The sequence below is a fragment of the Rattus rattus genome, chromosome 17 (genome assembly GCF_011064425.1).
Source record: "Rattus rattus isolate New Zealand chromosome 17, Rrattus_CSIRO_v1, whole genome shotgun sequence".
NCBI lineage: Eukaryota > Metazoa > Chordata > Mammalia > Rodentia > Muridae > Rattus > Rattus rattus.
This window is the reverse complement of record NC_046170.1, coordinates 24,634,928-24,660,348: the sequence shown is the minus strand read 5'-3', so window position 1 is coordinate 24,660,348 and position 25,421 is coordinate 24,634,928. Positions and strand designations below refer to the sequence as shown.

At 46.0% G+C, this 25,421-nt stretch overlaps 1 protein-coding gene across 4 annotated transcripts in view; it reads left to right on the top strand.

Annotated features, from left to right (window-relative positions):
• The window catches only part of Arhgap10 (Rho GTPase activating protein 10), a 252,851-nt gene that overhangs the window by 66,033 nt on the left and 161,397 nt on the right, over positions 1-25,421 (top strand). For all 4 annotated transcript variants that reach the window (XM_032887504.1, XM_032887503.1, XM_032887506.1 and 1 more), the window contains exons 2-5: positions 884-979; positions 1,053-1,114; positions 17,140-17,211; positions 23,370-23,471. In XM_032887504.1, the coding sequence (XP_032743395.1) occupies positions 884-979; positions 1,053-1,114; positions 17,140-17,211; positions 23,370-23,471 (332 nt within the window). The remainder of the gene's footprint in view (positions 1-883; positions 980-1,052; positions 1,115-17,139; positions 17,212-23,369; positions 23,472-25,421) is intronic.

Sequence of the window (25,421 nt, the reverse complement as noted above, 5' to 3'; positions counted from 1 at the left end):
GTCCAGGAGTTTAATGTAAAGTAGTTCTTTTTACTTTGTGGTCGTGTGCTTATTTTCAGCTGTCTTCAGAGTTTTACCCTAATTGGTGTGATTAGCCAGTCCTATATTCTTAAACTTTTCTTTTGTAAGTGATCATGCCCAAACTCCGTGCATGCTAAACACATGTGCTACTGCCAAGCTACATACTTCAGTTGGCTTATTTCACATGTGGACCTTCTCTGGTACCATAACCCGTCATGAAAAGATGAGGTGACAAGGCCTATAGTTCTTTTGGAGAATTGCTTAATGTTAATATATTTTTTAAGTGACGATTTAACCTTGTCCTTAGGATTATTAGTTATCTCTGTAGTGCTACTTTCATTGGACATGTTTACTTTGAATTTTTTGTTTTCCTTGGGTTAGAGTGGATTTCCCTCCCTCTCTCCCTCTTTCCCCCTTCCCCCTCCCTTCTCTCCCCCCTCCCTTCTCTCCCCCCTCCCATCCTCTGCTGTTGAGGTGTAGTGGTGATGGTGGTGATCAGTTCAAAGTACCTGGCTCTCTGCCCAGATCTTGCTGACTCAGAGGAGTGCTGTCAGATGGGTGTTGCTAATTGTCTTGTCAACTTCGGAATACATTCTGACCTGACTGAGGAGAGAGGAGAGTATGGAAAGATGCACAGAGAAGCTGCGGGAAGTGGGGAGGGGAGGGAATGGTGGCTTCTGTAGTGCTGGGGTGTGGGAGGAGGACAGAGGGTGATTGGCATGTGCCAGGTGGAGGACTGCAGATGGCTTGGGCTGTGCCTTTTCCAGTTCTTAGTGGAGCATAGCTCTTCTACCCATCCTAACAGAAATGCACCCCATTCATAAAACAAGGACCCCATTCATCAGTGTGTCTTTCTTTCTAGGTCTGTCAGCTGCCCAGCGGAAGTTTGCTCACTCTCTCAGAGACTTCAAGTTTGAGTTTATCGGGGATGCTGAGACTGATGATGAACGGTGCATAGGTAAGAAGTGTGTAAGGTCTGGTTTGCTTCCCTCTGCCCTGCCCAGCAGGTACTCATGCCTTTCTCCTTACAGATGCCTCCTTACGGGAATTTTCTAACTTTCTGAAGAATCTGGAAGAACAGAGAGAAATCATGGTGAGTAGCAGGGATGCAAATTTATTGATTACAAGATTTCCACAAGGGGACAGTCTGGGCTGTTTAGCCAAGCCTGACAGAAGTTTCGATGCATTTAGTGCTTTGAGTGGGTGGGATTTTCTGAGCTCTGATTTCTGGGTCCATGATGGTTCTGTGATCAGTTCTTGGTCAAGGTTCAAGATCTCTTGCGCCAGAGCAGGAAGCCAGGATCATCCTGGGGCTTCCAGTTAGAGAGTCTGAAGGGCTGAGCTCCAGGTTCAGTGAGGCTCTGTCTGAGAGGTGAAGGTGGAGAAAGGAATTGAGGAAGACACCTGCTTGTTGACCTTTGGCCTTTCCACATCTGTATGTACACACGTATCTGCAAACAGGCATGTACATATATGAATATTTACACATAATGTACCCAGAATTTCATGGTGTGCAGATAGTCTGATCACACAGACTTTTCCCAGCATGCACTGACAGGTTCAACTAGTGTTTGAATAATGTCATAGTCACTAATGTCTTAGCTATCAGTAAAGACTAAATATGATATTAGATCACAGTAGTGCCATGACATCAGCTTTCTGCACTATGTCAGGTGGAGGCATGGGGGTGGGCTGGTAATGGAACATCTTGGTTTACATAAGGGTTTGTGTGTGTGTGTGTGTGTGTGTGTGTGTAAAACTTCCTTTAGCATTTAGTCATTCTTTTCTGGGATCCTGATCTTTTATTGATCGTTTATATTCTTATTGGTTGGGATCTGAGGGCTTGGTAGCTGTGGTTTGAATAGGAATGGCCCCTATAGACTCTTGTGTTTGAATGCTAGCTCATAGGGAGTGGCACTTTTACAAGATGTGGCCTTGTTGGAGTAGGTGTGGCCTTGTTGGAGGTGTGGCCTTATTGGAGGAAGTATGTCACTGTGGAGGTGGGCTTTGAAGTCTGCTATGCTCAAGCTATGCCCAGTGTGGTACACAGTCGCTTCTGCTGACTATGGATCGAGATGTAGAACGCTCAGTTTCTCTCCAGCACCATGTCTGGCTGCCCACTGCCATGAAAATATGGACTAAACCTTGGAACTCTAAGCCTGCCCCAGTTAAATGTTTAACTTCATGAGAGTAGCCATGGCCACGGTGTTTCTTCTCATTAAGACAGGAGCAAGCAGTGCAGAGCACCTCGTTAGCAGATTTAAGGCTAGCAGGGTAGTGCAGTGGATGCACAGTGGGTTGTGCCAGCAGACAGGGAAAGTACTGTAGTTGAAAGCAGATGGGCAGGAGCTGTGGGGCAGCTGTAGCAGAGAGGTTCTGTGTCGAGGGCCTTTTCGTAGAGCACTGTTAGCTGTCTTCCCTGCAGAGTAGAGCTGGCATGGAAGATATGTTTCTGTACTCCTTGGAGGGAATTGAGATGAAGGCGGTGGAATGTGGTTTTGCGCTCTGATGGAGACTTCTCGGTTCCTAGAGATTGTTAGCTGACTGTTTTATCTTCAGCTTTGGAGGCCGCTGACCATGCCTCTGACTGAGGGGAGTGAGGATAATGAGGTTGGGTTCCTGGTCTAGGTTGATTGAGAGTAGGTTTGTGTCGTGCAGGGCTTTGAACCTCAGAGAACATGCTACAGCATGTGAAAACTGACGGTGTGTGTGAGAGAGAGAGAGAGAGAGAGAGAGAGAGAGAGAGAGAGAGAGAGAGAGAGAGAGATCGAGAGATCCTGCACGCCTTTAATCCCAACACTCAGCAGCAAGAAGAAGGTAGATCTCTGAGTTTGAGCCTAGCCTGCTCAATGGAGAGAGTTCTAGGACAGTTAGAGCTGCACAGAGAAACCCTGCCTTGGGTTAAAACAAAAACAAGACAAACCCAAAACAAAAAAACCAACTACTACCCCCCCCCCAAAAAAAAGAAAAAACCCAAAACAAAAACAAAAACCCCAAACAAACCTAACCCTCAGGACTGATGCTTGAGAAGAGAAGCAGCTGCGGGAAAGGAAGCAGTCGGAGACAGCCGGACACCCCAGTGTGAATAAGATACTCCAGTTCAGTTTGGGAAATCCAAAGCAGAACGATAATGTGGTGTTAAATTACATGTTCTCAGCGCCCAGTTCCACATCTGATCCTGTTTCTGCTGCATTCCTAATTCTGCTGTCGTTTTGTTTGTCAGCCTGCTATTGTGGTGTCCCATGTACAGATGTATACATTTCAAGTGCAAATACCTCAGGACATATCTCAGGAAGGTGCCACTTTAACAGTCACACAACGTGCCTCTATTCCAGAAAGCAGTTCATATCCGTTTCATTCCTTCTGTGTCTCCCAGCAGTATCTGCTTTCTCGGAATCATCTTTCCTGTTAATTTCTATTTGATTACAAATTCCTAAGTCACTTCAGATTTGTAGGGTTTTCTTCTCTTACCCTGACCAGAATTCAGTCTTCAGAATTAATCCTTTCTGGGACCAGATCTCAAGCTTGACTTGTCCCCTTGCCTTTGCCTCTTAAATGCCGGGGCACAAGTGTGTACTTCCAAATGCGGCCTACTGAGTGCTGGGGGTATAGGCATGCAGCCTACTGAGTGCTAAGGGTATAGGCGTGCAGCCTACTGAGTGCTGGGGCTATAGGCATGCACCACCACATGCAGTGAACTGATTATCTCTACTGGCGGTTAACATGTCTGCAAAAGCAGAAGTCTCCTGAGTCACCGTAGAGTATAGCAATGAAATGAATAAAAGTTGAAAGGCAGTGCTGTTTAACATTGACTACATTGATATTAAGTGGCCGTCTGGGTAACCTTGTTAGTGAATACTTCTTTTGACACATAAAAACTGGATGAAATCATCATGGTCCCCGAGTCTTTAAAGACCTTTCCAAAGCTTATGAAGACATGATTGTGTCCTTGGAGTACACAACAACTGTAAACTTTGAATAAGAACAGATACTGACCTCAAGGGACTTTCAGTGTGGTGTTGGGGGATAGCTGGTAATTAGCAAGTTAATTAGAATAGACAAAGGTCTGAAGTATGACTGGAAGGAGAGGGGAGCAGCTAAGCCAGTGGCTGAGGGAGGCAGGGAAGCTGTGCTGGAGCCGGGAGTAGTTTAATCAGTAACAGGAAAAATAAAATACAGTCCATGGGAGGAAAACACTAATGCTTGTAGTATTAATTACTAAAAAAAAATAAACCCTGTCTTCCTGGGGTTTGCTACTTGTTTCAATGGTTTATGTTCCTGAAAGACAGACAGACAGACAGACACACAGACTTTATATTTTATCACACCTTAAACAACACAATGGTTGGGCCACTGCCTCACTTTCATGTGGTTAATCTACCTCACACTGAAGATCCTGAGTTATTACTTACTACTTCTATGTTCTGTCTTGGCTGCCCCGGATCCAGTCAGGCATCCCTCTGGGCCATGCTCTCCCTGTCCTTCACATGGTGCCCATGCCTCTCTGTCCTGCACTCTTCTCAGACCTGGCGTCTCGTCTCTCCTCTCCTCCACACTCTCCCAGCATGGTGGATCCCTCCTCTTGTCCCAAGCCTGGGAAGTTCTAAAATCTTGCTTCTGTCTCTCCTCCCCACCTATTGACTGTTGGCATCTTTATTTACCAATCAGAACCAATTGGGGGCGGGTTCCCAGAAGCTAAGTGCAGATCTTCCTTCTCACGTAAGGGGGCAAGTTTTTTGGGGGAACATAATTAGCATTTGTAATACGAGCAGCTACAAGAAAGTTTGTCCTTTCCTTCTTTCTTTTTCTTTTTCTTTTTTAAACTTGAATACATGTTTTGTAGGACTTTGGGCTTTAGCGGGTAAATTCATGTGCCCAGAAGTTAGCAACCAACTCCCCATCTGTTTAAGCCGACAGCAGTATGTTCTTATCCTTCCTCCAAACCTAAGCAGGGCCATACTTAGTTTAGCAAGTACCACTGTGTGCTTGCTACGTGCCCAGTGCTGTGTTGTGACAGTGTGACACAGTTCTTTCCCTCGAGTAGGTGGCTGTCCACTAGGGGAAGTGGGCAGAAGCACATGTGGTTAGTGGTTCTGCAGTAGCAGAGGCAGTGGGGGATCCTGGAGAAGTCAGTGATGAGCAGGGCTAGCCAGTTAAGCACAGATGAACCAAAACGCTGGGTCCTTCTTGAGGGGAAAACTGCTTCCATTTCAAGACGAGTGAAGTGCACGTTTGAGTATCCCCTGCACTCCTCCGTGGCTATTAATACAGAGTTTATGGGTGTGTCTTAGTGTAGACCGTGCTCAGTGTGAAGAGTCAGTCCCTGGCATCAAGCAAAACTATGAACTGAAATTCGTGAGTCACTGGAAAAGGAAGCAGGCACAGTACCAGTTAAGGAAAAGAAGTCCCCATTTGCTTTCACACCCAAGCATTGATCTCCCTGAGCGGATACGCGCAGCCTGACTGTCAGTGTTTTTCAGGACAGGGTTTTGAAGTGAGTAATTTTTTTTTTGACCGATTGTGGAAGTGAAGAAACCTAAACTAGGGGGCTGAGCTGGACATAGTAAGAGGCTGGAACTGGTAGGGCTGCGTCTGCGCATGCTGTCCCAGGGAAGCTGCCAGCATTCCTGGGATGTTGTGTGGCCTGACAGGACATGGTGTACTTGTCTGAGGTGGGCCACTGGCCAGGAGTCTAGGGACTTTTAAAATAGTGCTACAGCATTTTTGAGCATCTCTAAGAAGCCCTGTGTACCGTATTTACTTCTCTGAGTAAATCCTTTGAACAGACTGAGTTTTGTTTTCTTGCCAGTCTGTACGTGAGGATACAGTTTCCGACGACTCTGACAAATCAAGAGTAGGGGTTTGGACCAGGGTGAGGAAAGCTGCAAGAACAAACAGTGCATGGGGGAGATGGAAGGCAGAGCTCTCCAGGGGTGTCCAGAGGCGCCTTAGACGCAGGTGTCTGGGCAGAGCAACCTCTCTGCCTTTATGTATTACGCACGCATGCACACATACACACACACACACACTGAGCTCTTCCTATAATCACTTTGGTGTATGACACTCAGTTTTTATTCCAAACTATTATTGTTTTTCTATAAAGATGTTTTCTAGTTACTGAAGTAATATTAAAGTAAATGAATGTTTTTACTCTTTGGGAGAGAACTTGGTACTGTTCCTTCTTTTGTGTGTTCCATGGCAGGTGTTCTTTGAGTACGGTGACTGGGCCAGCTTCACCATCTAGTGTGATGGTTAGTTTCCATCATCAATGTGTTAGGATTTGGAATTGCCTAGGAGACCCAACTCTAGGCTTGTCTGTGGGGTGTTTCCAGAAAGGGTTAACTGAGTGGCAGTGTGCACCCCCCTGCATGTGGACAGTACTGTGCTATAGTTTGCTTCATTTGCTGCTGTGTTCCTCCATGACTGACTGTACACTCTGAGCCGCAATACATTTGTTTCCCTGTTAAGTTGTTTTTGTCCGCCATCTTGTCTTGGCATCAAGGAGATGATTAACATACTGGTGTTTGCTAGAAACGTCCATTCTCAGACTGTACCCAGACCTGCTAAGTTCTGAAATCTGAACCACTAGCCCATGAACTCTCCTTTGCCTCAGAGTTAGGTCTCTGAAAAAGTTAGAAAATCATTTTTGATGGTTTTATGCCAACCAGGGGTTTAAAGGACTCTTAACAGCTGAGCTTTTACTTGCTGTTTTCAAGGGGTTGGAAGCTGTCTCCATATGTAGTTTGTGTTAATTAAATAGGGTTTAGTGTTAGTAGTCTAGTGCTACACAGTTTATATTGAATGTTGCTTACGAATGAGAATCTGCCCAATAGATGCTACAGACCACTGGACGGTATTGGCCAGGCTGTGCTGTTTATAAGTCGTAAGCATAACAACAATGTAGTCAGTTCTCCCCAGGGTAAGGGACACATTTGTCTGTGATTCTGCTGGCAGAGAATGTGCACGATGGGAAAAATCTAGCAGTTCTTCGTGAAGGTAGTTCTTACTTGGCTTTCAGCGTTGTCCATGACAGTACGAGGACAGACCTTTAATCCCAGCACTTGGGAGTTAGAGGCAGGTGGACCTCTACAGGTTGGGGCCAGCTTCAGGACAACTAAGGCTACACAAATGAACCCCGTCTCTAAAAACCTGATACAAAGCAACCCCAAAGCCAAAGTTGCCCATTATTTAATTTTACAAAGGTTTCTTTCTCTCTTTGCAAATGACGCTTAGCATTTGCTGGTAACATTTTCAGTCGCTCCATCACCCTTTCATCTCATAAGCCTGGGGCAGTTTCGTCAGGGATGCATGCCGTTGTAAATCTTACTGTCAGGGATGTCCCAGTTGGGGATTTACTTTTGCATATCTAGAATACTTAAGGAATTACATCCACGATAAACTCAACTTGGTAAGTGTGGCCTGAGTGTGACTGATGTGGCCAGGAGACTTGGAACCATTTTTGGGAGAAGCCTTATGTTCGTGAGTCAGTATTCTCTTTGCTGACTCATCGTCATGTGTGACTGTCCTGTCTCCGTCAGATTCCACTTCCCCGTTGGAACTCATGTTTCCTCTATTTCATAGTCTTTGTTTCTAAGGAATTGGCTTACTTTAGATTGTACTTGTGCCCACAGACCCAAGAGTCACCAGAAGATCGTCAGCTCAGTCCTACAGTTGTCTAAACTAGGGTCTTACTAGAACCAGCTGGATCGACTATTTCATGGCACATACTTCCGGATGCTCTGGGGCCTCATGGATTGTTCATGAGTTAGAAAGATAAGAGGAAATTGTAGCCCACTGAAGTAAACAGTTTGTTCTATAGCAGAAGTTGGGAACCACTACCATGCTAGGAGACCATCAAAGGAGAGAAACATTCTGTCCCTTGCCTTCAGCTGTTTGTAACTTTGACTTTCTCTTCATCTCTTCTTGGCCAGGGTCCGCTTGGGTGGTGTGTGTGGGGGGATGGGCAGGGGGTGCATGGTCTGGAGATTGAGTCCTGGGCTTTGTGCTCACTTTGGACACATTGTCTCAGTGGTTGCACCTTCAGTTCTTCCCCTCCAGCTTTGAGCATGAGGGGATGTGTGTAAGCAGATACATGCCCGGGCTTCAGTCCTCTTGAGTAGCTGGGAGTCTGCTTGTTTCTTCTTGCCCGTGTAAACAAGTGCAGGTTGTAAGTGTTTCAGTTCAGTCATTAAATGATGGACTGGTCACAGACGGAGTAGTGAATCTCTCTTTGCTTGGAAACCCTTGTTTAGAGACCTTCTGGTTAAGTCAATGAACTCAACCAACTCACCAGAAGCTCCTTGGAGAAACCAAAATATAAGTTCTAGGTTCACACGTAATAAAATTTAATAACATTTCTCGTTTATGGTACATGAAATACTGGAGTATTTTCAACTTTGTGGCTTACTGTAGTCAATAAAGATGGTTCTGTATCAGTGGTGGAGTTTATTCGGGGTCAAAGGGATTACTAGCGGCCATGATCCTGTGGAGGACTCTGGGAGTTTTGCCAGTCACTCAGTGGTCCTCTTTCTGATGCAGGGAGAGGGAGAATGATGGGTCATTGTCTTAGTGTTAAGGCCAGGCACATCTGCCCGCAAACTGTGGCTAAGCTTAGGCAGGGAAGGAGCTCTCCTGTGGATGGCCTTGCTCAGTTTTCTCCAGAGTCGCTTTGAAGTATAGTATGACCAATTCAGTCCTCTCTCTCTCTCTCTCTCTCTCTCTCTCTCTCTCTCTCTCTCTCTCTCTCTCTCTCCTCTTTTCCCCACCCCTCCCTTCATTTCCTGGAATCGGATCCTCATCCCAGATGCTGCCTTTCTGGGCCTGCTCCCCTTCTCCTAATACATTTCTTAGATTTCTAAGCCTTTTCTCTGTGTCTCTGTATTATTCTGACTAGCAGACCCAAATTTTGTATCAGAGATTTGTAGGTGGGGCACAGCAGTGGGCAAGGTCCTTTTGCCAGTACTTGTTATCAACAGCAGCCAGACAGTCGAGTTTGTATACAACTCTAGGTTCACCGTCTAGGTTGTTAAAGCTTCACTCTCCAGCAAGAATTTTTTTATGTGTCTGTATCTCCGTGAGCATATGCCACACTTGTGTGAATACCCATAGAGGCCAGCAGAGGCCAGTGGATCCTCTGAAACTAGAATCACTGGACATGTCTGAGCCTCTGATGTGGATGTTGGGAATTAAAAACTTGTGTATTTTTTATTTCATATGCAATGGTGTTTTGCCTGCACTCTGTGTGAGGGTGTCGGATCCCCTGGAACTGGGCTTACAGACAGTGTGCGCTGCCATGCGTGTGCTGGGAACTGAACCAGGGAAGAACGGTCAGTGCCCCTAATGGCTGAGCCATCTCTGTAGCAGCAAATGGTTTAAAAGCGTGTTCTGTGCTTCATGTTCTAGCTCCTGAGGATGCAGTGGGGTTTAGCTTCCTGTTCAAGACAGGTGCTTAGCTTGTGGCCACCCAGGAGACTGAATTACCACGAACCCTCAGTCCAGATGGTGGCCTACTGCCAGTCAGGGGTGGCCCACACTCCCAGAGAGGCTGGAGGTCCAGGCCTTTTTGCTGGTGATGAGATGCTCGTTTTGTTCAGTTCTTCCTTTGATATTTTTCTTGTCTTTTTTCTTAGTTTATTGACTAATTGAGCGCAGTATTTTCACTCAGCTCTGTCTATAATATCATTGATTGAAGGAACTATAATTTTCTTCTTCTTACTTAAAACTAACAAGCCAAAATTTAAAATTCTGTCTGATGATGCTTTTATAGCCTTCTGACAGACTAACCCTGTCACTTACTTCCATGGGTTTTGAATTCCTTCTCACAGTGTTCTGCCCAAGTATTTATTTTGTTAAAAAAAACAAAAGCAGGGTCCTTACTGTCCCACATGCAGAGAGGAGAGAGGGCCAAGGCTAAGCAAGGTTATGGACCCAGTGTCCTTATTAGGCTAATGTCCTCCTGAGATGTCCAGCAGTTTTTGAGTTATGGTTCATATTATTTATGAAGTCTAAGTTAAAAATTGTTACCAGTGAAAGGCATTAGATTTTAAAAATTATTGTAAAATATTGCCGTTTCCTCTCAGAGTTGTTTATGGATTTGCTCCGTTCCTCTCCCTTTCAGCCTGTGCCTGTGTGCGTGCCTGCGTGTATGGGTGTAGGTATGTGTGGGTATGTATGTATGGGCCTGCCTGCATACACGCATGCCCGAGTGTAGCTAGAGACTTTGTAGAGCACAGAAGTTGAGAGGACTCTTAAACTTTTGCAATTCATAGAACTGAGTTTTTTCTTTTCATTTCTTTTTCTTTCTTTGCTCTTTAAAATCTGAGCCTAGGTTATAGGCAATATTCTGGAAGAAAGTCTAAAACTGAGGCTCTTAGAACTTGAGTGCAAACCTTCTTCATATGTTGGTTTCAAGGTAATTGGGATTTAGGATTGGAAATCGATGAACATTTTCACTGGATTCTTTTTGTTCTTACTGGAATAACAATAGAAATGTGATAGTCGAGGGGTTGGGGATTTGGCTCAGTGGTAGAGCGCTTGCAAGGCCCTGGGTTCGGTCCCCAGCTCAAAAAAAACAAGAAAGAAAGGAAGGAAGGAAGGAAGAAAGAAAGAAAGAAATGTGATAGTCGGACTAGTAAATGTGGAATGCTCATTGTTGGGATGGGGGTGATCTGTGCTGTACTACCTGGCGGCTGTGGACTGAGCACTGGGCCTTCAGTACTCTTGATTTCCAGATATACACATTGTTATCCTCAGTCCTTGGGTCCTAGTTGTTGCTGTGAGCTCCTTAAAACTCTCAGTGGCCAGTGATGGTGCACACTGTTAATGCCAGCCTTCCAGGAGCCAGAAACAGGCCTGGGAGTTCCAGGCCAGCTTGGTTTACAAAGTGAGTTCCAGGCAAGCCAGGGAGGGCTACACAGTGAAACCCTGTCTCAAAATACCAGCCAACCAAACAGACATACTACTCACTGGCTTTAGTGAATTTAGGTTAGTGGTTTTGAGTTACTATTCAACTAATGTGGTTTAATGTTTGTTTCCTTAATAGGTCTAAGAGTCAGTTTAAGCTGACCCTAAAAACTAAGTGCTGTATTGGGATTTCTTGGCAGCTGACTCCTCTCTAGGTGCTAGCTTCCCTCTTTCCCTACAGGTGTGAAGTATGGGGTGTCATTCTTTCTTCATGATTGAAGATATTTGGATAACAAGACAAAATTATTTCCTCTGTGCTGAAAAGATAGGAGCAGTTAGAGCCGAGCCCCAGTGAGCAGAGAGAGCCTTCTGATTTCCTCAGTGGCAGGGCGCACCTCTCACTGCTGATATGAGGATGCCGTGCTTTCTCCATGGCAGAGTTTTCTGATTCAGTTCTTTGTTTTTTTTTTTTTTTTTTGTTCTTTTTTTTTTGAGCTGGGGACCCGAACCCAGGGCCTTTGCGCTTCCTAGGCAAGCGCTCTACCACTGAGCTAAATCCCCAACCCCTGATTCAGTTCTTTTACTAGCTCAGTTCTTTAAGAAAAAAACAGTGCTTAACTGGCCATTTTAATCCTAAGAAACTCTGATGTACACCGAAGGGAAAAGCTACAGTACAGGAGAGCAGCCAGCCACTTGGAGAAAACTCACAGTGTTATGAAATATCATGAATGTGTCCAGGGTGAAGCTGGCGGGCCCATTCCAAGGTGTTCCCCGGGAGAAATTACGACATGTGACAGATTTGATATAAAGGGGGAAGAGAAGGGAGTGAGGGCTAGGGGAAGGGATAGACACACGGGAGCAGAGCCATGAGGACAGAGCAGAGGGTACAGAGGAGGGCAGAGAGGGGAGAGAGAGACTGGCTGGGCACCTGTGGAAGCAGAGATCTAGGGTGGCGAGCAGTCCTTACATGCAGCCAGGTGTGGGCTGCAGCCGGGAATGGCGGCAGGTGATGATGTAAGCTTTGCTTAGGTCTCTGGGAGGCACGTAGTGAAGTCGCTTGGAAGCTAGCACACAGCGGAGTGTGGGGTGTGGATGGAGAATGGGTGTAGCTGGGGAAAGTGTGCAGCAGCGTGTGTTTCACTGCATGGTCGCACACAGGACAGAGCACTGTGGGAAGAGGGGGACTAACCTGTGTGGGGAGAAGTAAGGGAAGAACAGGAAAATGAGCAAGTCCCTCAGTGCTTGTGTTTGACAGATGCCGTGGTGAGGCCATTGGCCTTGTTCAGCTGCTGAAGATGAGTGTGCAGGAGCAGCGTGTGCTTTAGAAATAGTTTGCACAGCGTTTTGATAGTTATGTGCACTCTGGGCACCTTAGACGGTAGAGCGTTAAGGAACACAGGCACAGCCTCTCAGCACAGCCCAGAGAGCACTGTGTAGTGGCCACATCTGAGGGTTCGTGTCCTTTTTGTTTTAAGGCACCCCGATTTCTAAAATCTTTCTCATGCTTTCAGAGGCTGTCTCATCCCGTGCCACAGGGCCCCATTGACAGCATAGGCGACCAGGCCTGAGGCGCTTTTCCACAGTCGATTCCGAGGATGCTAGTCCTGTTCCCTGCTTTTCACTCTCATTTCTATCTCTGTGTCCGTGTGTGTGTGTGTGTGTGTGTGTGTGTGTGTGTGTGTGTGTGAGAGAGAGAGAGAGAGAGAGAGAGAAGAGAGAGAGAGAGAGAGACAGAGAGACAGAGAGACAGAGATCTCAAGCCAACACTTCGTGTTTCGATACATAGGTAGGATGCTGGTGGGGCTTAGAGGGTAGGCTTGGGTGTTCTATGGAGCCATCACTTGGCTTTGTTTTGTGACAGGGCCTCTCACTGGCCCAGAGATTGCTGATTTGGCCAGGCTGGCCAGCTGGCCAGTGTGTGCCAGGATCCTCTGGTCTCCATCTTCACACCCTAGGATTACAAACGTGCCATTATGCCGCCCCACCCCCCTTTAAAATAACTATAGGTTCTGGGGATCACTTGTAACCCAATCCAGTTTGTGATCTGAAAGCATCTGAAAGTTGATTTGAAATTTGATAGGCACTGTTTTGGGCTAGGATTCTTCAAACAGTTATTGTTGATCAAAATAATGTAAAGTGGGATGGGAGTTGGTTTTGCAGGTGAAGACACTGGAAATATGAGTTTGATCCCTGAACCCCTAGGAGATTCCTGAAACTTGTCCTCTGCGTCCACATGTGTGACATGGCATGCACTCAGGTCCCCATAAGTTAGTACATGTGAAAAGGACAATTAGTAACAGAGTGCTCTCCCGGGAGCATTTACGGAGTCTGTAAATGTCCTCAGTGGTAGCATTCCTTTTTTGGAAAAGTATTTTTCATTTTGAGAAAACTGTTTTGTTCAGATAGATAAGTGCTTGGCCCCTTTGGAGATGTCCTGTTTCAAGGAAAAATAAACAGTGTGTCCCAGCTCAGTGTTCCTTTGCTGCCGTCCGCGGCACTGGGGGTGAAAAGTAGAGTTCTCCCTGTAGTGCAGTAAAATCGGAAGTGTCTGGGAGGTCATGGGAGAGAGCAGTGGGAAGCCGCGTTTGCTCTGACTATGCATTCCTTCCGAGGCCACAGCCCCGGAATCCAGGATAAAATAGTGAGTGCTGTGGGGAGTGGACGTCATTCCTTGTGTTTCTTTTACACTCGCCTGTCTTTGCTTGTAGCTCTTCATTAGAAAGGGATGGTTTGGTGTTTTTCCCCCAGCCTGTTCATGGTTTTACCTGGGCTGATCCATTACGAACTAACGTTGCCATAGAATGTCCTTACCTAGAATGTCCTTACTGTGCACGCCCTTGAGCGTGGGTCTGTGGTAGAAGTTTTACTCTCTTTGTGCTCACATCCCAGAACTCAGCCTTTGATCTCCAGGGTGGGGGGAACCAAGAGCTGATGCAGTGGTTACCCTGTAGTAAAATGGCATGCAGTGGGGTCTCTTGTCATTGGCAGCAGGTGTCTTAAGCTCATCTTGAGCTGGGTAAGTTACTTAATGTAAGTCTCTTTTTCCTTTGTTTTTGACACAGCAGTGGGGATTTGATTGTGCCAAGCAGGTGTCATGGAGCTGTGTCCACAGTCATCTTTCAGTTTTGATTTTGAGAGAATTCAAGCTTCTTAGAGCCACATATCTACTGAATAGAGATACCAGACCAGAGTCATATTGGAGACACCATTGGGAACTTTCACAGTCATTTTATTTTTTACCTTGAGTGCTGGCTTGAATATTCGTGGTCTGTGGAGTGGCGCCGTTAGGAGGTGTGGCCTTGTTGGAGGAAGCACATCACTGTGGGGTGGACCTTGAGGCCTCTATGTTTAGGCTCCTTCCAGTGAGCCATGCTCCTCCAGCACCGTGTGTGCCTGGATGCTGCCATGTTTTCCATTATGTTGATAATGGACTGAACTTCCATTTAATGTTGCCTTTATAGGAGTCGTCTTGGTCATGGTATCTGTCTCTTCACAACAACGAACCCTAAGACATCTTATGTCGTGAGTCTAACTGAGTCTGGGGTTTGTGGTCTTCATCTTGTGGAGTAATATGGAAATCCAGCTCTTGCTTTGGCTTTCCCGAACTCATTGAGAACCCCAGAATTGTGGAGAAATTAGGATCTTAGGGTTCCTGGGGTAACTTTCTCTAGAGAAGGACCTGTGCTGGCTGGTTTTCTGTGTCAACTTGTCACAAGCTAGAGGCATCAGAGAGGAAGGAGACTCAGTTGAGGAGAGGCCTCCATGCGACCCAGCTGTAAGGCATTTTCTCAATTAAACCTCCTCTTGGGAAGGCTTTGCTGCTGCTACAGGCTGCCGAGGGCCCCTTCACCATTAGGGATCTTGGGAGGATGTTAAGGATCCATCCTGTAGGAGTGCTCTTAGGTAGTTTTGCACACACAGGATCTCGGAGCAGATACGTAATCTTTGCCACACTTAGTTCACTTAACTTGCAGATGTATCTTTAATCTACCTGCTGCTGCCTTTGAGCAATGGCACCTTCATGGTTTGCTCCTGAGGAAACCCCTGGAAGAGCTTCTTCTTTCAGTTTCCCCGCTTATAAGGCCTTTGCTCAGGGCAGCAGATCTTTAAAAGATGTAATCATTCTGTCAGTTCTCTGCTTAAAACCTCTGGTGGCTTCTCTCTCAGCCAGGGATGTTGTGACTGTGTCATGGTCTGGTGCTGTACTGGCACTCACCACACTTGGCCCTACTTTTTTCTGGTTGGAGGCGTCGTTTGAACTTGCACTTGTGTCTCGCTCACTAATCAGATTTCATGAGGGCTCGGGTGCTGTTCTTTCTTGGGACCTTGTGACTCTGCCCAGGTGCTCACATGTAATAGTTTACTGAGCAGTGGGTTGGCTTAAGATGGCTTTTATGGATGGTGTGGTGCCCATTTGGTACTGCAGTATTCTGTGGGGATTGTCCATCCCTATCCGTTGTGACTATAAGCATTTGTCAGCCTTGTTAGACTGGCGTACACCGCCAGGCTTCCTTCTTTCTTGAGCATATCAGACTCAATCGAGGATGTACTTATTATGCGTGGGTTTATTCTGCAACAGTAGTGGGCTAGATCTGGACATACAAGCTTTGCGATTGACACAGGTGTCATATATTAAATTTATATTAAATGTTTTTATATTTACTCAATTTGTATGTATGTTGGAGGGGCACACACATGCTACTGTGTGTGCGTAGAGGTCAGAGAGCACCATGGGGAGTCAGTTCTCTCCTACCTTGTGGGTCTTTAGGAATCACACACCCTAGTTGTCAGGTTTGGTGGCTGGTGCCTTTTCTGGCCCAAGTATCTTAATTTATGGAGAGTGTCTGTGGATTGGATCGCCTTGAGAAACATTGGGAGGTAAAGCCTTTGGTGTCTATTTTCTGAGGTACAACGTGGTCTGTCCCTGGTCTTACTTGGATGACCAGTTCTTTGTCTCTGTTCTCTTCTTCAGTGTGTGGTGGTCTCTGGGCAGGTCGCATGGTGCTAAACGTAGAACATTTGGGTTTAAAATTCGGAATGCCTAAGATAGATGCATTTGGAAGACGAGTCCCTTCTCCCTGTGTGGACGGTTCCTCTCCTTCTTGCGTGTGGGCGAGTGTCACACAGGCGTCCTTGTTTGAGGGGACAGTTACATGCTTTTATTCTTCACATTGTACTCTGAATGTTCATTTTGGAAGAAGTCATTATTTAGTGAGTACAGAGCAGCCTTAGGTTACAGTAGGCACTTACCTGGCCTGCAGAGGGAGAAGGAGCTACATTTGATTTCTGATACATTCCATTCCTTTTAAAGTCATTCACCATTTTCTCTTTATTGCAAGCCTGGGTTAAGGTTTTTTAGGCGGCGGGGATGGGGGTGGGGGTTGTAAAAGTTGGATGACACATTCCTGTGTAGCGTTTTGACGGCCTTCCCTCGTTGCGGATGTTTCTGAGTCTTGGAATTGGCAGCTGAGAGGCCACAGTTTAGTAGCATGCTCCTTCTAAGTGTGCTCTCTCCCTAGGTAAATAATCCTTCTATTTGCATCATCAGCATTTCATGGCTTTGAATGAAAAGCCGCAAGTGAGTCACTGTAAGCCGTGAATGAGACTGTGGCGTGTGTGTGTGTGTGTGTGTGTGTGTGTGTGTGTGTGTGTGTGTGTCCCTCCTTGTGACCCCCTCCCATCATGCCATGCCTGCCAGCAGGTCACAGCACTTGCTCTGACTGTGGAAGTTGCTGATCCACCTTCTCCCCTCTCAAGGACAAGGAATTGTCAGTGGGGCAGTCTAGTCCAGATTCCTTGTATTTGGAAGAATATCCACAGTTCTCAGTCCTTCTTTTAATTCAGTCCGAGGACCAATTGAAGGAATGTAATTGACTTGTAAATCTCTGAGGAGGAGGAGGTGGCCTACACAAGTGTTCTGTTGGTGGGTATGATAGAGCCCTTTGTTGTTTCCGGATAGCCTCCTCGATGTTCTGTGGAGAGCTGTGGGGCTGAGTTCCATGATCCTCGCCAGCTGCTCCAGCTCCCTTCCCTGAAAACATTTACAGATGTGCAGCTTTTTAGTCCGTCACACATTGACTTAGTTGTTACACTGACAGAATGAGTAAAACTGCCAAATGTGCTGGTGTTCATTTTACTTCAGGGTGGAGTGCAGGCCGAAAGGGAGACACTGCTTTTTCCTAACGCTGTGTTCTTGTTATTACTCTTGTTCTCTAGGCATTAAGTGTGACTGAAACCCTGATTAAGCCCTTGGAGAAATTCAGAAAAGAGCAACTTGGAGCTGTAAAGGTTTGTGTCTAATTTGAACCCACTCAGTAACAGAACACACCCGAGTCCCTGCTGCTGCTATACACGTGCTTTACCTCTGGCAGAGTCGTGGGAGGTGCTGGGCTAGACCATCTGTTGTTTGATGTTTGAAATGCACTTTTTCCCCTCAGGGAGGGGAAATTGAAAACAAAACAAAACACCTAGATGGGCAGTAAAACATCCGGTAATCATCTCTGGTGAGACCACGCCGAGGAGGGTCTTCTTCCCTTTCTAGATAGAATGCAGAGTGCAGTGAGTAGAGTGCAGTGCAGTGGTGTGTACATGCTTCTCTGGTTTGTGGAGAGCTAGCACTGTGCTAGACTTTATGATTAGGGACACGGGAGTGAGCTAAAGCCTCACACTCAAGGATCTGAGATGCAGCCGGGATTTCTGGGAACAATGCAGCAAGCGGCTTTGCCACAGGGGAGCATGAATCTATTTTAGCAGCTTCTAAGGTTTGTGGTCTTAGCCTTAAAGTTAACCTAGAGAAATAATTTCCATCACCTCCACTTCCTGGCCTCCTCCCTCCCTCTCTTCCCTCCTCCCCCTCCCTCCCTCCCCTCCCCCTCCCTCCCTCCCCCTCCCCCCTCCTTGTGTATGTGTGAGAGACAAAACATTTATGAGTTGTCAACCACTGAGGGCAAAGAGACAGGCAAAATGAATTTGAAGTAGGGAAGAGGCCTTCCATGTTTGCTACTTTCTTCCACCAGCACTGGGGATGTGAACTTTGGCCCCTTTCCCTTGATATTCATAGACAGAAAAAGCCCTGGCCCTTCCCCTGCGCAGCCGCAGCCGAGCTGCAGGTTTTGTATTGTTTCTTTCTTCTGTTGAACATTAGCAAAATCTTCTCCGATGCCTTTTCCCTTCCCCTGGGCTTCCTTTGTGTTCTAAACGGCCCCTCACAGGGAGAGATTACTGCGCTGATCTAGTGTATGGCTCAAGCTGTGCAGTGACCAAATACTATCTCTAAGTCCTGTGTCTGGCAGCAGGGTTTTTGAAGAATTTAGCTACATTCTTGGTCAGTACAGTATGGGGAATTGCTGTCCTGTCTGTTGGTGACCCCTGGAAAAACCAAGTGGGACCCTAGAAAACTCCCTACCCTTTAACATAATAAACAGAAGTGGTTGCTTCTAAGAGTCGTACATACATAGCCATCCCTTACATTATTTCGTTAAATCTTTAATGATCATGTCTCATTTATTACCTTCCAGAAGCCTCCACCTCGCCTTAGCATAGATATCTAGAAAGGAGCTTGTTTGGTCAATAATAGTTCTGTAGGAACTAGAGAGGAGTTGCAGTTTAGGTCCGTGTGTGTGTGTGTGTGTGTGTGTGTGTGTGTGTGTGTGTGTGTGTCCCTGCTTTCTAGACACTCAGTTTTTGACAACCCCATCTTTGTGTTCCTTTGGTTAGCGTGCTTGCATGATGTGCTTTAATAAAGACTTTGTTAGTTTGAAGAGCTTCTTGAACAGCACAGAACTGTTTTCCTGTGGAGATAACAACAGAGTATTTAAAGTTGCAGGCCTGGGAGTCTCCAGGTGTCTCTGTCAGCGTCTTGGCTTCTCCTCTCCTCTCCTCTCCTCTCCCCATGTGCTGACCTCACCCGCTGTGCCTCTCTGTGGGGCTTTTTGGTTTCATCTGTGCCTGCATTCTCTCGTTTCCAGAAGCCTAATGACATGTTTAGCTCTGGTTTAAATGTAATCTAAGGCAATAGGCGGTTTTTGTAAATTGGATGTAAAAAGCCTTCTAGGGTTCTCTGGATGGTTTTGTTCTGTTTTGCTGTACCTTCCCTGACTCATGTCTGCCAGGTTTGGGCTTGTTTCTGTTTTGCAGGTTCTTCTGTTTTTCTTCCTGTGGGCTTCATGGGATCCAACCCTGTGTGAGCGCTCACTGGCCTTGGCACGCTGGCAAGACAGTGTCTATGCTGGGCTGTGTAATGGTGCCGCTGGACGTTTACGTCAAGGCTTGCTTCATCTCTTAACTCATTTCCACGCTCTTTCCTTCTTCTGGACAGTGTTGGCATTTATTTTGCAGTGTCCCCAAGCACCTTGAAAGCCATTGCTCACTAGAGGCAAGCACACGAGTAAACTGTGCAAGTACAAGAATCTAAAATTGCTTTCTCGGACCCCTCTGCACTAGTAGCTGCAGCATGTGAGAATGAAGCGGACGCCCCAGACTGGTCTGACTGACTGACTATTCAGCTGACCGTGGAGAGAGCGGGGTTTGACACAAAAATTTAAACACAGGGCTTGAAATAAATGTTGTTTCATAGATTATCACTTCTCACTCCTGCGTAGGACCAAACTCGTCACATTTTAAAAACATTTCTTTCCAAGAATATGTCTAACAGATAGATTTAATAAAAACTGACTTACCAAGATTCTGTAAACAAGTGCAAAGTGTTGGTGAGACCAGCCCACTGGAGTGGTTTGTCATATCGAGTGCTTTGGTAAAACAGGAGTGTTGCTGTGGGTAATCCTGTTACTTTCATTTTAGTTAAGAAAGCACCTACTTGTGCCTCAGAAGGCACAGCGTGAGGTCCTGGGGCACACAGGGAGTTAAAGCACTGGCTGGCCTTCATCTCCGTGGGCGAGCAGTCAGCACACCCTGTAGAAAGCGGTGTGGTAGGCTGAGCAGAGATCTGGGATGTCCCCATCCAGCTTTGGGACACACACAGCCTTGTCAGGGATCCTGCTTCATCCCTGTCGGAATCCTTTCAGTCCCTGGGTGAACTGCGACTTGGGGTTACTCCAGGCCTCTCTCTCAGTTTCCCCGTCTGTTTCAGAAGGTGGTTGTGAGAATTACAGGGATCCTCGGGCATGAGGTGTGCAGGGGCCCTCATTTCCCCATTCTACCTGTGGCACTGGCAAGGTGACTCCACAGAAGGGGTTCGTGCGATGACAGTGGCTCTGGTCAGTGTTGGCACACTCATCCTCTGATGGTCCCTTGGCTTGTGCTGGATGTGGAGCCGAGTAAGAGCTGAGGGTTCTCTTTAGAGAGGCCGTTGAAGAGGGATTGTAGCTGGGGTGGGATTGCTTATTGGGATGCTGGGTGTGAGCTGAACCAGGTAGACTCACCCCGGGACTGGGTCTCACTGGCAGCGGGGTGTTAGGTGGGTGTGGAGAATGGAAAGGAAGTGGAGGGCCCTGCTTCACGGGGTGTTGGAAGAGCATCCTTGGTGGTAGCTGCTCGCACTGGGTCCTATGCCCTGTGAGGGGTCCCTTCACCTCCTCACTCATATACAGAGAGAAGACTTGGAATGCCCTAAGAAAATGGTTAAATTCTCTAGACTCCTCAAACACTGGATGTTATTTAATGTTTATATGTGAGACGTAAACCTTTTAGTTTCTCAAGAAAAGTTCTGAAATGTAGATAACTGTACAAAGATAGTCACATTAAAGAAAATTTAATAAGAAAAATCCTCTCTCTCCCAAAACAAAAGTAAAATTCTGGCACAATATGTAGTTTCATTCATGTTTTTCTTTCTTTTTTTTTTTTTTTGGAGCTGGGGACCGAACCCAGGGCCTCTACCACTGGCCTAAATCCCCAACCCCAACATTCATGTTTTTATGGTTTATTTTTTATGGAAAGGTAAACGTGTTGGTAAAAGGTATAAAGGTAGCCGTGAATTGAGCGTCCGGTTCCTTTCTGACGTTGGTGGCATCCTCCCTCCCCTCCTTTGCTGTTTACGCTGTTAGCTGGGTGGCTGTGCACTGTTCTGAAATGCAGAAGGTTCAGCTTTCCTTAGACAGTGTTTCATTCCGAGGTCTGATGGCGATCTCTGCAGTACAGCCTCATTTTTTCCTTGTGACTCAGCCCATCTGGAATTAATTTTGACACGGGTGGGGTTCTGTTTCTGTTTCCCAGTCAAACAGTTAACACCGATCTGCCTAGTTCAGTGATGCGTTTAAAAGTGGGGTGCTCTCCTCCGGGCGCCTTTGTGTATATTTTACCGTGAGTGCCCTTTAAGAGGTCTGTGAATGTGAGTGGCGGGTCTCAGGTTCGGGAACCCTCTCCCATGTATATATTTACATTGTTCTTATTTTATCCCACGCTGCTAATTTAAGCCATATCTCTGTCTTTTCTCACATGTGCGGTTTTATAACACTATAAGGTATCTTCTCATGAGTGATATTTAATCTTTGCTTGGTTTAGTAATTTTATAAAAACATGTTGATATGTTTTCAGCTCTTTGATGAACATTAGAAGAGGTGGCACACGCTTCCTGTGTGGAGACAGCCAGGTCTGTCACAGCTGCTCCTGCAGATGTGCAGCACACCAAGTGACCACGCGTATCCAGGTCGTAATAGAGTCTCCACGCTGCCCACTTTTAAATAGGTGCTGCGGTGGAGTCCGCAGTGTGGGGTGGACAGGACTTCCTGCTATTAAAATAGTCGACAGGAAGCACAAGGAAAGCGGAGAGATGGTGGCTCTCTCTAATTGTAATAGACCGTACACGTACAGAGATGCTATGAACTACCATAGTCATAAAGATAAAGAAAAAATGCTTCTGTTTCAGAGGCAGACTGAAAAATCGGAAGCTGAAGGAAGCTGACTCCCACGTTGTCCCTCACCCACCATGGACTATGGTTGTCAGCACAAGACATCCCAGGCCGTTCTGAGGAAAACTTAGATTCTCCTTGTCAGGCATTTTGGGAGACGACTTACCGACCGTTCTATTTTTTACATGCGGGTGTTTTACTTGTATGTATGTCTGTGCACCATATGCAGCACTCACCGGGTCTGATATCCCGGGCCTAGAGTCAGAGTTGCTGTTGAGGCGCTAGGAAAGGAACGTGCTCCTGGAAGAGGACCATCTCTCTACCCCACAATTTTGTTTTTAAGCTTTTCCAGTTGGTAACTAGAATTGGAGCATTTAATAATTGGAAAAAAAACAAAAAACAAAAAAACACTGATTCCCAAGTCTCATCTTCATCAATGTAAGGATTAATTCGTGGTCTTACAGGACGAGGCAGAGGGCGGTCCTGTCCTCAGATCCTACAACGTGTTCTGTGTAGTGGGGACATGAATACCAGGACACAAAACAAATCACATTCTTTGTTTCATCTTCCCTAAAAGAGAAAACTCCTGCTAGAAAAGGCTGTGGTAGGTCGCCATTGCTGACTTAGGAAGCTAAGGAAGGGGATGTGCTGGGACGCTGTGAGCAGCAAGCAGGACTGTGATGTCTGTGACATGCTTGTAGTATCCAAGGACGTAGCGTGTTCTCATGAGGCTAAAAGTGTTTGCTAAAAATGTATCTAGCTGAGCAGTGCCTTCTCTGTCGTCTTTACATTCAGAAGCTGGGTTACTTGTTTTCTCAAGATGCCTTCATAGCAAAAGTAGACTGTAGTTCCAGGCGGTGCTGGAGAAATTCGCCGTGAGTTGAGCAAACCAGCTGATGTCAGTGTCATTGTTGTGTTGGGGTCTGTTGACCAATTGCAGCTTCTCTTCACTGCTCTATGCATCTGAGGCAGGGATGGAACTCTGGCAGTTCTGCGTAGAACCTTGTATATTCAAACTGAACTCTGACGACTTCCCTGAGATGTTCTAGGAGTGTTATTTCAAAAATATGGCCAAACTTACTGAGTTTATAATGAATTTCACCTCGTAGCAAAGTCCAGAGAAAGCTGCATTTATTCATCCACTGCTGCTTCCCCACGAGACAGGGTATCTCTTTGTAACCCTGGTTGTCCTGGAACTTACCAGGACACTGTGTAGACCAGGCTGGCCTTGAACTCAGGGATCCACCTGTCTCTGCCTCCCCAGGGCTGAGATTAAAGGAGTGCTACCACCACCCAGCTGAAAGTTTGTTTTTAAAGCTCAACCTTTTCTGTTTTTCTTTCTGTGAGAGAAGATTGACATATCATTATCTCTCAACTTGAATGAATGTGAAGAATTGAACGTAGTCAAGGTTTGGGGAAACCTTAAGAGTACACGGTATGGGAAATATCTTCCTACTCCCAGCTCTGACTCGATGGTGGCTGTGGCTTGGGAACAGAGGCATTGTCTCAGAAGCTCCTTCATGTTTAGTGCCCCCTTGCTTTATTTTAGATGTTTTTCATATTTTATCCTCTGGTAGGTTAACCGTACATGTGGTTTATGTGTGTTATGTGTAACCACCATTGTCTGGTTTTAATTTGTAGGAAGAAAAAAAGAAGTTTGACAAAGAGACGGAAAGAAATTACAGTCTAATCGATAAGCACTTGACCCTGTCTGCCAGGAAGAAGGACACGCACTTGCAGGAGGTATCCTACCAGGGTCCTGTTGGCTTGCTTTCCAAATTAAAAATACCCAATATGCTCTTTAAAAGTGTACTTCACGTGTGAGAGCTTTTCACCGGAGATTGTGGAGACATGGGGAAACAGCAGATTCTTCAGTGGATTCGGGGCGGGGTGGAGGGGTCTGTGAAACGGGGCAGCAATGAAGGTCTTACAGTATTGGTTAAGTGTGGTTCATACTAGTGACCATTAGGCTCTGAGGTTTTTCACAGAAACAGTAATGTTAGTCAGCATTAGAAAGGGCACACAGCAGCTGCCTGTACAGGGCACAGTGGTGTACACCTTCAGTCCCAGTACTCAGGAGGCAAAGGCAGGCAGATCCCTGTGAGTGTGGGGCCAGCCTGGTGTACACAGTGGATTCCCGGATAGCCAAGGCTACACAGAAAAACAGTCTCGAACAGTTTGAAAAACAAACACAAACTAACAAAACCCACATGCTTACCATGCTCAGTGGACACAGCTAGGCCTGTTCTTGGCTCTCAAGTTGTCTTGAGGAACTGAACTGCACGAGCTCACACACTGTTTCATATGTGTGAACTGCATGGGCTCACACACTGTCTTATGTATGTAAACTGCATGAGCTCACACAGTGTTATGTATGTGAACTGCATGAGCTTACACACTGTCTTATGTATGTGAACTGCATGAGCTTACACTGTTTCATATGTGTGAACTGCATGGGCTCACACACTGTTTACATATGTGAACTGCATGAACTCACACACTGTTTACATATGTGAACTGCATGAACTCACACACTGTTTACATATGTGAACTGCATGAGCACACACACTGTTTACATATGTGAACTGCATGAGCACACACACTGTTCACATATGTGAACTGCATGGGCTCACACACTGTTTACATATGTGAACTGCATGAGCACACACACTGTTTACATATGTGAACTGCATGAGCTCACACACTGTTTACATATGTGAACTGCATGAGCTCACACACTGTTTACATATGTGAACTGCATGAGCTCACACACTGTTTACATATGTGAACTGCATGAGCTCACACACTGTTTACATATGTGAACTGCATGGGCTCACACACTGTTTTTTTTTTTTTTTTTTAAAGGAAAGACATTCTTGTAAAGATTTATTTATTTTGTATGTGAGTACACTGTAGCTGTCCTCAGGCACCAGAAGAGGGCATCGGATCCCATTACAGATGGTGTGAGCCACCATGTGATTGCTGGGATTTGAACTCAGGACCTCTGGAAGAGCAGTTGGTGCTCTTAACCACCTCTCCAGCCCCCTACACACTGTTTCTTATGTGTAGGAGCAGACTTAGTCTGATTGAACGCCCAGAGCTAGGGAGCTTCTTGTTGGAAAGTGGATCTGTTCTACTTGTGTGAATAGACTGGGTTTGCTTTCTTTTTAAAGCAGTGTGTAAGCAGAAAGGAATTTATATCTTATCTCTCATTTTCCCCATCTTTTCTAAATTTTTTGACTTTTTTCCTCCCTCTCATAGGCTTGAATAGAGACTTCAGTTATTCACAGTGTGAGACATAGGCTTTTAAAAGATCTTTTGTACTTTTACAATAGATTGTGTGTGTGTGTGTGTGTGTGTGTGTGTGTGTGTCTGTGTCTGTGCACATGAGTGTTGGTGTATGTGGACATGAGCACCAGTGCCCACAGAGGCCAGAATGGAGTCAGGTCCTCAGGAGCTGAGTTATTGTTGGTGGGAACTGCCTGGCCAAGAATGCTGGGAGCAAAACTTCTATAAGAGCAGTCTGCACTCCTTTTTTCTGAAGAAATAGTTCTTTATCACTGAGAACACACACAGACAGACAGACATACACATACATGCCACAGATACACACCCGCCACAGACACACCACACACATACACACATATTCATACACACACATGCATACATACATATACACACACACACACACAC